The 12,297-nt window shown below is 41.5% G+C and overlaps 3 protein-coding genes across 5 annotated transcripts in view; 2 read left to right on the top strand and 1 right to left on the bottom strand.

The window, feature by feature from the left end:
• The first annotated feature begins 1,148 nt into the window (after nucleotides 1-1,148).
• Nucleotides 1,149-5,107, top strand: wdr53 (WD repeat domain 53). The gene is made up of 3 exons (XM_023273150.3): nucleotides 1,149-1,254; nucleotides 2,871-3,366; nucleotides 3,949-5,107. The coding sequence occupies exons 2-3, from the start codon at nucleotides 2,878-2,880 to the stop codon at nucleotides 4,609-4,611; spliced, it is 1,152 nt and encodes a 383-aa protein (XP_023128918.2). The 5' UTR covers nucleotides 1,149-1,254; nucleotides 2,871-2,877; the 3' UTR covers nucleotides 4,612-5,107.
• Nucleotides 5,108-5,359: 252 nt separating this feature from the next.
• Nucleotides 5,360-9,579, bottom strand: srprb (SRP receptor subunit beta). The gene is made up of 7 exons (XM_023273162.3): nucleotides 9,282-9,579; nucleotides 8,856-8,950; nucleotides 8,640-8,717; nucleotides 8,462-8,544; nucleotides 7,639-7,775; nucleotides 7,451-7,505; nucleotides 5,360-6,323 (listed from the first exon to the last, which is right to left on the bottom strand). The coding sequence occupies exons 1-7, from the start codon at nucleotides 9,562-9,564 to the stop codon at nucleotides 6,113-6,115; spliced, it is 942 nt and encodes a 313-aa protein (XP_023128930.2). The 5' UTR covers nucleotides 9,565-9,579; the 3' UTR covers nucleotides 5,360-6,112.
• Nucleotides 9,580-9,785: 206 nt separating this feature from the next.
• The window catches only part of LOC111573936 (collagen alpha-1(XXVI) chain), a 29,980-nt gene continuing 27,468 nt past the window's right edge, over nucleotides 9,786-12,297 (top strand). The window contains exons 1-3 of one of the 3 annotated variants that reach the window (XM_055012074.1): nucleotides 9,786-10,548; nucleotides 10,738-10,860; nucleotides 11,451-11,554. In XM_055012074.1, coding sequence (XP_054868049.1) covers nucleotides 10,376-10,548; nucleotides 10,738-10,860; nucleotides 11,451-11,554 — 400 coding nt within the window. In that variant the 5' untranslated portion in view covers nucleotides 9,786-10,375. The remainder of the gene's footprint in view (nucleotides 10,549-10,737; nucleotides 10,861-11,450; nucleotides 11,555-12,297) is intronic. The other 2 variants (XM_055012075.1, XM_055012076.1) reach the window with 2 other exon arrangements.

Here is a 12,297-nt window from a genome sequence, read left to right as displayed (position 1 = left end):
AACTTCTACAATTGCCTTAAATATAAGATTTCATCTGTCCAAGACGTTACTGCATTCACACTGTTTACTATACATTACATCATATTATTGAACTCATGTAAAGGCTGCCAATCTGTTTCACATTAACACCTATATTTTTTTAATGTTGTGACTCAAGAGCCCAGTCAGTGGAAACATGCATGTGTAACTTCTCAGTCATCCAGGTCATTATAAACCACAGAGCTGCAGTAGAAGGTAACGAGACTTCTCCTTCAGTTTCTTGAAGATGTTTCACCTCTTATCCAAACATCTTCCTCAGTTCTAACAGAGATTTAGACGAATTTATTGTGACACCAAAATCACATGACTAATGGCTTATTACCCACCCAACATTCACACGTCTGAAGTGCTTGTGAAACTGCCAGGTGAGCGATGACTCAAGGTGTTAATGGTGATGAAACTGTCTGCAGTGGGAATGCATCATAGTCAACGATAAGTGGTGTTTTACATGGGAGAAAATGCCCCTCTCAAATCAAGAAACAAAAACTTATTTCAAAGAACTTTTACCTTGAAATAAGTGAAAAAATCTGCCAATAGAACAAGAGAAAAATGGCTTAGTAAGATATGATATTTAGAATATTGAGACCTCAAAAGTAGCTGAGAAATTTATTTTAAGCTATATTTTACCAAGATTGTCAAGCTTAGGTGTCTTAAAATAAGCCAGATATGCTTAAAAAAAAAAAAAAAAAAAAGCAGTTTTTCACTCAAAAATAGATTTTCGCTTTCATGTAACCTCCTACTTTGAGATTTATTAACCCTCCTGCTGTCTTCATTTACAGGCACCAAAAAATATTGTTTCCTTGTCTGAAAAACAACATTGTTAGAACTGAAGAAGCGTTTTGGATAAGAGGTTTTCAAAAAAGTCTTCAAGAAAGAAAAAGTTCTTAGAATAATCAGTAAAAGATTTTCAAAGACACTAATATGAGGGAAAGATTCCCTGAAATTAGCCTCACCAACAGTGTTTCAGTCCAATTTATACAGCAACCTTTATTAGTGAAATATTTTGGGTTACATATTACACACATTTGTGTGCAGCATAGGTTTTTCCAGTCATGATTAGTACTAAAACTCTCCAATTTCTCACCAAAACAGAGCCTCCTCATACCGCCTGGCAGGCTAAACACAGGGTGATCGTGTGAGTCTCTCTATGATGTCATCAATAAGCGACTGAGCCGCACATGGCAGCCTGCTAAAGTTTGGACGGCACTTGCTAAGGTAGTGTAATTCTCTGATTATGAAGTTATCAATATGGTCGTGACACTGTAATAAATTATTTTTATTACAAAGTCAACACCAGCATGTTTTTTTTATCGCTGTTGAACCTTCAGCTAAAGGGGAAGCCGCACGTTTTCATTTAGGCTAACAGGTTAGCAGAGCTACAGCTGTTTGCTTTGACATTAGCTTTATGTGTTCGCAACAACGTCTTAGAGCTCGATAATTAAAAACCGAATTCAGACAAGGTTTCTGCAGGGCATTAAAAAGCATTAATAGTCATAAAATTGATTTTGTGAAAGTTAAGACCTTAAATGGCATTTAAAATCATTAAATTTGATGCTCAGTGGCATTAAAAATTCTTTCTGCAGTTTTCAAGAAAAATATTTGACAATAATAATAGAATAATATATAATTATAGGCTGCGATTCGTCAGATATGTGCATCTGCAAAATCATGCCGAGACATTGTGATAATTGTTCCGGCCGGTCAGGTACAGTTGCCAAAAACTGCATGTTTGGAAAGTGGAGGAGAGCTGGGAAATGGGGAAATGCAAATTCCAGCAAACATGGCTAGAAAACATGGAATTCAGAGAATGACAGCAGCCCGTGGGTGGTCAGGGGTGGTTTCTGGATTCAGAAATAGTGAAACGTAGGAACAGTTTTCATACAAAAATCATCTTTTACAAAAAAAACAAACCGTTGTACTTTGTTGAGTTCACAGTCGTGACATTAAAATTTTTACAGTATAGCATTAAAATGGCATTAAAAGGCATTAAATTGGACTGACTGATTTCTGCAGAAACACTGTCAGAGCTCTATTCTTTGTATGCAAGTGAATTCCCATCATAAAAGACAGAAACTGGCTGTTAAAGTGGCTCTAATAAACATTTGTGCACATTTTAAAGCTCATTTGCATTCTGATGTTTGTAGGCAATAATGCTGATTTAATATTGCTGTAGCCAACTGCAAACCTTAGCTTTTGTAAGATTCTGCAAGCCAGGTTTCCCAACCTTTTTTTCTTCTACCCCTTACAGTGTTTTACTGTTAACCATGTTTACCTAAATGTAAACACGAAGCTATTTATCACTATTGTACAATTAAATGATCAGTGGCTCAATACACTAAGTTAAACTACTCAAGTTTAATAAACGGACTATAGTCACACCCTACGTTTGCAAGAGTTATCAAGAGTACAATGTTCAGTTTACAGCTGTTTTTATGACTGATTAGTCTTGTAAAGGTTCCCACTGCACGCCCATCATATACATACACACCAAATGCAGCTGTATGAATGGCAATATGCACAAACTATGTCAGGGTCCTATTTATTCTAAAGTGGGTCATCATATATGCCACTAATACCCCAGTTGTAGCCAAGACTTGCAAAATAATGTGTGGCACCTTTGTTTTAAAGAAGAATAATTGGTTGTCAGAACTGGCAGATTATTTATTTTGATTAACTAACTGGTTAATGGAGTTTTAATGTCAGCTCTAGATCAGTTTTTGTTAGAGAGGTGCTGGTTCTACTTTATGGTCATTTAAAAGTGCCATTGAAATGCTGAGCATTATAACGAGACATTTTTCTATTAAGAAACTGTCTCCTCCTACATTTCACAGGGTCAGTATGGCCAGGCAGTGGTCTGAGGGCCACTCCACTTCCATCCTGTGTGTCGGGGCGTCTCCGGGCCCCGAGGGTCTTCTCGCTTCGGGCTCTGAGGGTGGCGAGGTCACAGTGTGGAGCCAAGAGGGAACCATCATCGGCCGCCTCACTCTCCCCGGTGAAGACGACAGCACGAGTGTTGTGTTCTCACCTGCAGCTCCGAGCCAGCTGTATGTGTCACATGGAGACACGGTGAGCGTCCTCGACCCCAGAAACCTGAAGGGCCTCGTGGAGGAGTTTCAGGGTGCAGGGGAGGAGGAGATCAATGCTTTAGCACTGAATGAGACGGGATCCGCCCTGGCGGTGGCTGATGACTCTGGGGCTGTGCGGGTGCTGGAGCTTCCTGGGGGAAAAGTGTTCAGGACTCTGCGCAGACACACCAACATCTGCTCCTCTGTGGCTTTCCGGCCTCACCGGCCCAACAACCTGGTGTCTGTCGGACTGGACATGCAGGTGAGGGAACCAGTCTGAGTATTCCATGATATACACTTGATATATCTGGACCTCTCTGAGCTGCTTTAACCTTATGTTCCTGCCCGGTCTCTCAGGTCAGCTGATCAGCTGTTCCTATGCACACCCAAATCTAAGCGGAAGCTCAGAGAGGACAGAGCCTTCTCTGTGGTTGCCCCAATTTTATGAAACAAATTGCCCTTGCACCTAGACAGGCCCCTTCCCTGTCCATTTCTAACACCCATCTTAAAACACACTTTCATTCCCTGGCTTTCCATCCAGCATGACACACTGATTTTCTTTATTTTTAGTGCCTTTATTGTGTATTTCAGATTTTGTTTGCAGTGCCTTTTATTTTGTGATTCTATTTGTTTTTAGTGCCTTTATTATGTATCTCTGATTTTGTTTAGTGCTTTGTGTATTTTTATATTTTGTTTTTATTTCATTTGCCTTGTTCTGTGTATGTGTATGTACAGCACTTTGGTTCAATCAGTGGTTGTTAATATTGCTGTACAAATAAAGCTGGATTGGATTTCATTGGATTGCTAAGATTTCTGTTCTAATATCATTGTCTTGTTGCTTCAGGTGATGCTGTGGGGTCTGCAGAAGACCCGCCCTCTGTGGACTCTCAACCTCCAGGACGTAGCAGAGGAAGAAGATGACCATCAGCAGCGCCCTGGTCAGCTTTTCAACCCACCTCTGGCCCACTGTGTGTCTGTGGCGAGCTGTGGAAACATCCTGGGTTGTGCCGCAGAGGACGGACGGGTGCATCTGATGCGAATCGGCAGCGGATCCAAACTGGAGCAGCAAGGAGCTTTCAAAGCTCACAGTCAGGGAGCCTCACAAGCTCACTTTGTTAGTTTCCTTTCCCACCCATACTGGCTCATCAGTGGGGGTAACGACAGCCATGTCGCCCTGTGGGACCTCAGTAAGCACCCGGTGGTGGCTCCAGAGGGCAAAAGTCAAGCGACAGGACCCCAACGCAGGAAAGGCAAGAGCAAGGCAAAGAGAAAAGAGCAACACCAGGATAAAGTGAAGAGCCCACAGAAGGCTGAGGCAGAGAAAGGGGAGGATGAAGCAGCAGGGGGTGCAGAGGAGGCGATGGAGGAGAAGTCTGGACCCAAACTGAGCATCAGCCATGGTGACAAGGTGAACTGGCTTTGCCCTGCTGTGCTGAAAGGAGAACCAAGTGTGATAGTGGCTGATCAGAGCTCCAGTCTGACTGTTTATTCTCTGTCCCAGGTGTAGATTCAAGCACTTTACACCTCAGTCTTTAGTTTTGGTCAGAGCAGTACATTATTTTCACTTGCCAAACTTTTAGATTACAATTTTTTAAAATTCTTTAGAGAATACACTCCTTTTTATTGCTGTTTGAACTGGTATCATCAATGTATGGACTTTATGGCTAAATGATGCTTGGCTTGTCTTTTTTTTTAGCCAGCATTCCTTTCAGAAAGCCCAAACTGTTGACATAAAACAAAATCTCTACAGCAGCAGACAAACATCACAATAATGAGATTTATAGGACAGTTCAAGCAGTATTTAACAAACTAAATATATAATTGTTTTTGGGGTTTAACTCTGTTGGGTTTTTTGTGTGAGGTCCTATAAAAGTGTCACCCTTTGAAATGCATGTTTTGTTTGTCTGACACGGGATTCATTATATTTTTGTAAAATTATGCATTTTTCTGGCCTGTATAGCAACCACATCTGATGAAAGAAAATGAATTTCATTTTTAGTTAAGTCTGCAGTGCTTTTTATAGTAAACAAAAACATCTCAACCCAAACCAGGTGCCGGGCAGAAATCAAAGCACAGAAACTGAAAGCTGTTCCCAAAGACATTTGAAAACAATACTACACAACCAGAAATCCGAATTGCTTCGCGGTCTGCCGCATTAACCTCGTCCCTCTGGGGAGGAGTGATGGTGCTGTTTTTAAAATGAATGTAAATCAGCATTTTGTGAACTGACACACAGCTAAATCATGTATTCGTAACATGGTGAAACTGAGAATTTAATGATTGAATAATGTTTGCTGAATCGTTGCATTCATTGAAATGTTTCAACATTTACACAAATCTGTGGACATCATATGCATCAAAAGCTTTAGTTTCAGTTTCTTCAACAAGACAGACAGCTGCAAACACAAAATTTCACTCTTGTACGACTACGGCAAATTCATACATTCCTTGCAAATGCACTGTCTTCACACTCTCAAACTAAGGAACAATCATTCTGCAAACAAGCAAAACGTGTGTCTATAACAATACCAGAAAAAAGGCACAAGGCAGACAGTCCAAGTTAATGAATGAATGCAGTTCACGCCTCTGTTTTCACAGCTCAGACTACATGAGACATCTTAAAATAAATTTGGTGAAATCTTGCATAATCCCTAAGCTGTGTATTTTCTAAACAAACCAAAGAAAGCTCTTTAAAGTGGATGTTCACACTATACTGAATAAGCAGGATCATTTCTCAGCACTGCACAGCGACCTGACAAACTGCTTCATCAGTTCTCATTTCTAGAAGGTCCACAATTATTTTAATAGTCTATTTTGTATTGAATGTCTTCCATCATGAAAATCCTTTCATGTGTTGCACAAATATCTCATGCTTAAATGGAGTTAAGAGGCTGACGTTACACAGACACTCCACCGAGAGGCGTTTGTCTTTCTCCCTTTGATTGTTGAGGGTGTCTGATCTGAGGTTTGTGCCTTTAAGGCAAACTGCCCACTGAGGTTGTTGAGCTTCACAGTTTAGCCAGGCTATTCTCCAGGCCTTCAATGTCTGCCTTTCCGTCTTCACCCTTACAGCCGCGGGCGCTGCACTCCAGGAACTCCACCTTCATGGGCAGCTGGCTGAACTCGAAGTCCTTGCCTTTTTTGCCCAGATACAGACTGCCGCCTACAGAGCCATCCTGAGAGCTCAGTGCTGCTGAGCGAGTCACTCTCAAGGTATTCCTGTGAGAAAACAAGAGATGGTGTTAATGCATATTTATTTTCTTATTGATTGTCAAATTTACAAGGTTATTATTGACATTTTACTTGTTACATGGAGTGAAACTCAGTTTTACAGTTTTTAGTTCACCTCAGCTCATGAATGCAGTCTTGTTTTTATGGCTCTGAAGGAGCTTTTCACGTGGTTGTTTACCGTGGAGGAAGGGTCTAATCAGGAGACACTATCAAGCAGCATTTTGGGAAATGTAGGATCAGGCATTTTTGAGGTTTCATTTGGCCTGAGCAATGAAATGATAGTGATATGTAGCAGTAATAAATACTTCATCAACAGAAATAAGAATGTTATTCGATAGAATGTTTAAAAGTTTAACTTTCATTGTTGCCTTTACATTAAATTATTATCATCTATGTACCTTGATAATTAGGCTAAAGTGGTTGAGCTCAACATAAACTTTTTTTTCTCCTTGTCCTGCTATTAACATTTGATATGTACTCGGACAACTTATGTGAATGAGAGAAAACACCTGTTAGTGAAATGTAGAACTGCACCAAGAGCACGATGAGACTGAAGTATGACTGGATCAGCCAGACCACATTTGGAGATGATCTGCTCACATTATGATCAGATCCCAACATGTGTAAATGAAATCCATACAGCATGACCATATTCTTAAGAAAAAAATCAACCCAGTGAGCGCAAAAGGTCACCTCACACCTCATCTCCCTGAGAAGTCGGCTACAGGTAGCAGCAGTAACATTAGATAGCAGGAGGGAAAAAAAGGGTTGACCTGAGACGCTCCCTGTTTGTTGACAAACCAGCCAGCTCTGCCAAGCTGGCCTGAATACTGAGGTCACATCAAATAGTAGGTTCAATCAGGATAACGAGAGTGCATTTTAGTACAAGGGATAAATGCAAAAGACTCATGGGTTGGTTCTAACTATCCAGATAACATATCAAGATTAAAGATTACACATTACTACCGGGTGTAAAGGAGGTACAAAAGTCAAGACATGCCCTCTGTTATGATTTTTATACTTTTCCTGTTTTAATTTCTCTCCCTAGTGTCGAAAGTTTAAGAGAAATCCTCACTAAATCACAGGTATAACAAGTAACAGCAGCAGTTACTTACATTTCCTTTTCCAGCTGCTGTTGAATCAGTTTGGAAGACTTTGCCATAGTGATGTCTGTAAAATAAACAGGCCAGTAAATGACTGTGCTGTGCTACCATTAAGCAGTGTAGGCAGAAAATTAACAACTAATATAAAGCACTTTGAACTTCAGTAAGTCATTTTTACAGACAGGAAAGGTTTGCTGAACCTTGCTTGTTGCAGGCCACCACGAGAGCTGGAGCATTTCTGGAGATCACAGCGTCGGTCAACAAAACGTACAGAAACTCTGCCACGTCTCTCACTTCTTTCTGGAAGATAGCGCTGTCCACGACAAACACAATCGCTCTGCAGAGATGAGTGACAGAATGATGATGAGGAAAAAAAACAAAATGTATCTGCATTAGAGCTCAGCTAAATGTATTTATAAACAGTCACATTGCAGCCAGTGTGATGTCAAATAAGGCCAATCTGTCAGAAAACACACATTTTCCATGGCTAATCCCCAAGAGAAGTCTGTTGAATCAACTCTAATTTTAGGGTTACACTGACATACACTGACTTTTGTTTTTTATTTTATTTACAAGACATCAAGTTTGTTGACACAACATCAGCTGTATGGAAATATTTGGGGCTACAGCAATGTCAATATTGACCAAAAGCAGGAACTCTGTCAGCAGTTTCCCAAAATAGATGCCATTATTTTGTTTGAACATTTAAATCAACACCACAAAACCCTACATGATAAATTCAAAACCAGATCTGAAAGTCTTCCAAAAGAGTTTGTATGCCTTTGCCAGTCTTACGTCAGATGAGAGAGGTTCCAAACAGTCCTTTTAAACATTATTTTTCATTTTCAAAGCAGATGCACTCCCCTACAACATCACTTTTGAATTATTCATTCTTTCCAGACTCATGAAAATATATGTATTTTTACACATTGCATTAAGTATTGGAGAAGAATAAAATGCATCACAATGTCAGAGTTTTCCATTATCATGCAGCCCTATTCGACAAACATACACGCGTCTTACCTGGCTGCCGATTTGAATTTCTCCAGGTACTGAGGCCGGAGACTGTCATGTCCTGGCAGGTCTATCAGAGTCCAGGTGCTGCCCTGAACATAGGAGGAAGAAGAGATAACTGTAAATCATATAGTACACGAAAGGTTAATTAACACAGTTTACTTTGGTCCATTAGCTGCGTACTCACCCTGTCATTTTTGGCTTTGTATGGAGCACTGCTATCAGTGATGGAGGTCTGTGTGCGCTTGAACTTTCCTGATAGCAGCTGCCAAAACAAGAAATGCACAATCTTTAAAAAACAAACAAACAAACAAACAAAAAAAAAACACCAAGCACAGTCTGGCATCAGAGCAGTGACAGACAACGTGGCGGTGGGAACCACGTTTTGGTTTCATTCACTCACCCGGCTGAAAAGCAGGGTTTTCCCGGAGTCACAGAGCCCGACCAGCAGCACAGCAGTCCGGACAGTTTTACTGGTGAGAAAGTACTTCAGAAACACTAAAAGGAGAAAGCGGGGGGGACTTAATCAGCTCACGGTCTTGTCAAAAACGTATCAAAACCAGAACTGCGCACAAAGTTTGAACAACTGTACTGTGCAACTGACAGCTGTTTGCTAGCTTAGCAGTTAGCCTGCTAGCTTGCTAATACAGGTACGGTTTTAAAGCGCACGTTATTTTATTAGGTCACCTTTAGAGAGTTCACAACGACGCTAAACTCCCAGTTGACATTGGCGCTTTCAAACAGCCCGACACTTTGTGAGAAACGGTGCTAAGCTACACGCAAGGCCTAGCCTGCTAAGCTAACAAGCTAACTTCCGCTAACTTCTCACCGCAGGTGATGATGACCGCCGCCAAAGCGACGATGACTCCGATCAGAAACACCGGATCTTGGTCCTCCACCTGCTGACGGAGGGATTCAATATAAGGTTCGAATGGGTTTTCAGTCATTTCCACGTCTGTTTCTGCTTTTTCTCCCATGTTTGCTCCGGTGCTGTCTGCCTCCATCAGTCCGTTAAAGCTAATCTGAGATGGGACACGTCTCCTTCCTCCTGAAGCCTTCAGGAGCCACAGCGGCCTGCAGGCGGCGCTACCCGCCAGGACATCCCCGTTCATTCCCAGTGTGGTCCCCAAACTGGTGGAGTACTGGAACCATGCAGAAGATCCTCAACAAAACCACATAAATAATAGTTTGATGTCGCCTTTACCTCATGAAAATCTGGAATTAAGGCCCCATTCAAAAACCATGAGGTGATGAGTAAAAACGCCACCTTCCTATATCGAAAAAGAGATAGTTAACACCAAAAAGTCAATATATGCAGTTTTTTAGAGCAGTCATCCCAGATAGGAAAGTTGGCACTTGAAGCCAGAAACGCAAGACAATAAAAGTGCAAAAATAAACGCAGATAAACAGAAAATAAACAGAAAACAGAAAAAAAAAAAACAGAAAAAGAAACAACAGACATAACACAGGCGACACAAAATGACTTGCAGCTCAGTAACTAAATACACTATTGGCCATATCGTTCACATTATCCTATATGGAGACAGAGGGGTTTTCTAGCGGAACCAGCTGCGCTTTTACGCACTCCGTCTCCAGCCCTCACACTCAGCGCGCTTTTTACGCACACTGGATATTTGACTCCTCAGTCCTCGGCATGATGTCAAACGTCAGAAACCCAAATTATTCTATAGGAAGAGGCTGCGTGTCATTCATTTTGGGCTCTTGAGAGGGCCAGCTTGTTTCTCGTCGGGAGGAAGAGACAATCAATGGTTTCTGCGGGATTTGTTTAGGTTTTCTTTTCCGATTCCGCTTCAGTTACTGTAGATCTGTAAATGAAAAAAAAAGAATTTATAACCTTAGGATTTACTTGAAAAACGTCGGTATCTTTGGATATCTCTGTCAGGGATAAATTAAACGCAGATTATGGCTTTTTCGTCTCTCTACGCGCTGTGCGTGTGGATAAGTTTAGTCTGTCCTTCGCTAGGAACCGGGTTCGTTTATCACTTTCCAGGCATCACTGTGCAGCGGCAGCGCATCAAGTCGGAACAGAGCGGCAGCACGGGACCACCGGGCACCGGGTCCCGCACCCAACTCAGGTGCGCACACTATGGAGAGGCTGTACCAATTTACGCACGCATTCTTAAGCAGTGAAATTTACTGGTGAAGGTTGAAGCTCTTTGTTCCGATGTCCAGTATGCTGTTTTCAACACAGTGTGTTTTCTATTGCAACATTGTCGCTTATTTGGCATTTCTAAGATTTACATGTCTTCCATTCTGTGTTTTAGGAACTGGTGCCAGTACACTGTTTCCAGAACAGTGTCCTGTCAGGTGCAGAATGGGACAGAAACATCAGTGCAGAGAGTGTTTCAGGGCTGCCGGTGGCCCGGACCCTGCACCAAAGTCATCAGGTGAGTCCCCAGTCTAGTCCTTTACTCTCATCAACTCTTTAAATTTTCTGTGATGCTGATTACTGTTTTTCTTCTCAGTCATGAATATGGGAGGTCCTGCATGATGGCAGAGTCAATTCAACACTCTGAATTGTTTACCCCGTCTCTAATTGAAATGGTTGGTTTTTGCAGTGCTAAAAAGTAGAAATATTTATACAACAGTGTAAAAATACAGTCCTGCATTGAAATTTTTATTTGAATAATAGGATAAACTTACTTTTTTGTTGTGTATTTTAAAGGTTTTCCCTCACAACAGATACTTAATCCCACTTAGTATACAAGTAATATTCAATTAAAATACATACAATAGAAATAATTGAAAGATTCAGCCATTAAATCCAGCCAGGGATTTTCTCTTCTTATCATTTCTCCTTTCCGTCTCTTCTCATTTTTGTTTCCACTCTAGTGTTTGCTATAAAAAAAAAAAAAAACAAGATCAGACATTATTATTTGGCACTTTGAACATGACAGTGCATTTTTGTATGTTCATGTGTCTGCATGCAGCTGCAACACATGAACTCTGACGTTAGCATCCATGTTCTGTTTCCCAGCTACAGGACAGTGTTCCGGCCGTCCTTCAAGCTCGCCTACAAGCAAGTCACCGCACTGGAGTGGAGATGCTGCCCAGGATTTGTGGGAGAAGAGTGTCGTGAAGGTGGGTTTCTTTCTTTCACATGATGCAATTTTCTCAAAAAGTTGAACTAGAGGAACCGCAGATAGTGTTATCATAGAGCAATTCTGCCAAGGACTGAAATAAAGGCCATGTGTTTCGTCTGGACCCATCTGTGTCATTTTAGCAGCACCAGGCAGCCTTACCCACATCTGTGCCTTTTTTATGTTTGGTGGTGTGTAGCTGGATTGCCTGCTAATCATGCTGCTGTGTGGTAGTTGGACTCTTGATATGACTATAAAGTTGTTTTGAATTAAGATTAAAAGCCTGTGTTGGATTACGTTTGGGAACAGTAAAACAACAGTTGAAAGGGATCCTGTGCTCTGCGGTTTTGTACCTTTTTCTTTTATAGCCGTGCATTCAAGATGCTTCTGTGCCTGGAAGGAGGATTAGAATCTCAGTCTCTCCTTCTTGCGTCTGTCTTACTCTCTTAAAGAGTGTTAATATGTGCACACACACGTCCTTATTGCTCCTGTAACTGTAGGCAGCACAGCGGCAGTTTGGAAACGTCTCTCTGAATATCAACATAGCCATAACAGACAGAAGAATGAATGAAAAAAAGCTCAGAGGAACGTCCAGCAGAGCAGCTTGTAAAGTGGGAGGTAGTTTGCTTCCCGGTGATGGCCAGCACTGCTCCAGGATACCACAGACCGCAGACTCCGAGCCCAGTAAAGACCAAAATTTTCACCCAGAGGCGAGCCACCACAGTCATCCTGAAGAAACAGAGC

This window comes from Amphiprion ocellaris, chromosome 7 (genome assembly GCF_022539595.1).
Source record: "Amphiprion ocellaris isolate individual 3 ecotype Okinawa chromosome 7, ASM2253959v1, whole genome shotgun sequence".
NCBI classification, from domain to species: domain Eukaryota; kingdom Metazoa; phylum Chordata; class Actinopteri; family Pomacentridae; genus Amphiprion; species Amphiprion ocellaris.
The sequence above is the reverse complement of the archived record's forward strand: the minus strand, read 5'-3'. Positions and strand labels throughout refer to the sequence as shown.

Coding starts and splice junctions, on each gene's coding strand:
- wdr53 (XM_023273150.3), top strand. CDS start 2,878: ATGGCCAGGCAGTGGTCTGAGGGCCACTCCACTTCCATCCTGTGTGTC. Junction 3,367..3,948: donor CTGTCGGACTGGACATGCAG/GTGAGGGAACCA, acceptor TTGTTGCTTCAG/GTGATGCTGTGGGGTCTGCA.
- srprb (XM_023273162.3), bottom strand. CDS start 9,564: ATGAACGGGGATGTCCTGGCGGGTAGCGCCGCCTGCAGGCCGCTGTGG. Junction 7,776..8,461: donor AAATTCAAATCGGCAGCCAG/GTAAGACGCGTG, acceptor TCATCTCTGCAG/AGCGATTGTGTTTGTCGTGG. Junction 6,324..7,450: donor CAGCAGCTGGAAAAGGAAAT/GTAAGTAACTGC, acceptor GTTTTCTCACAG/GAATACCTTGAGAGTGACTC.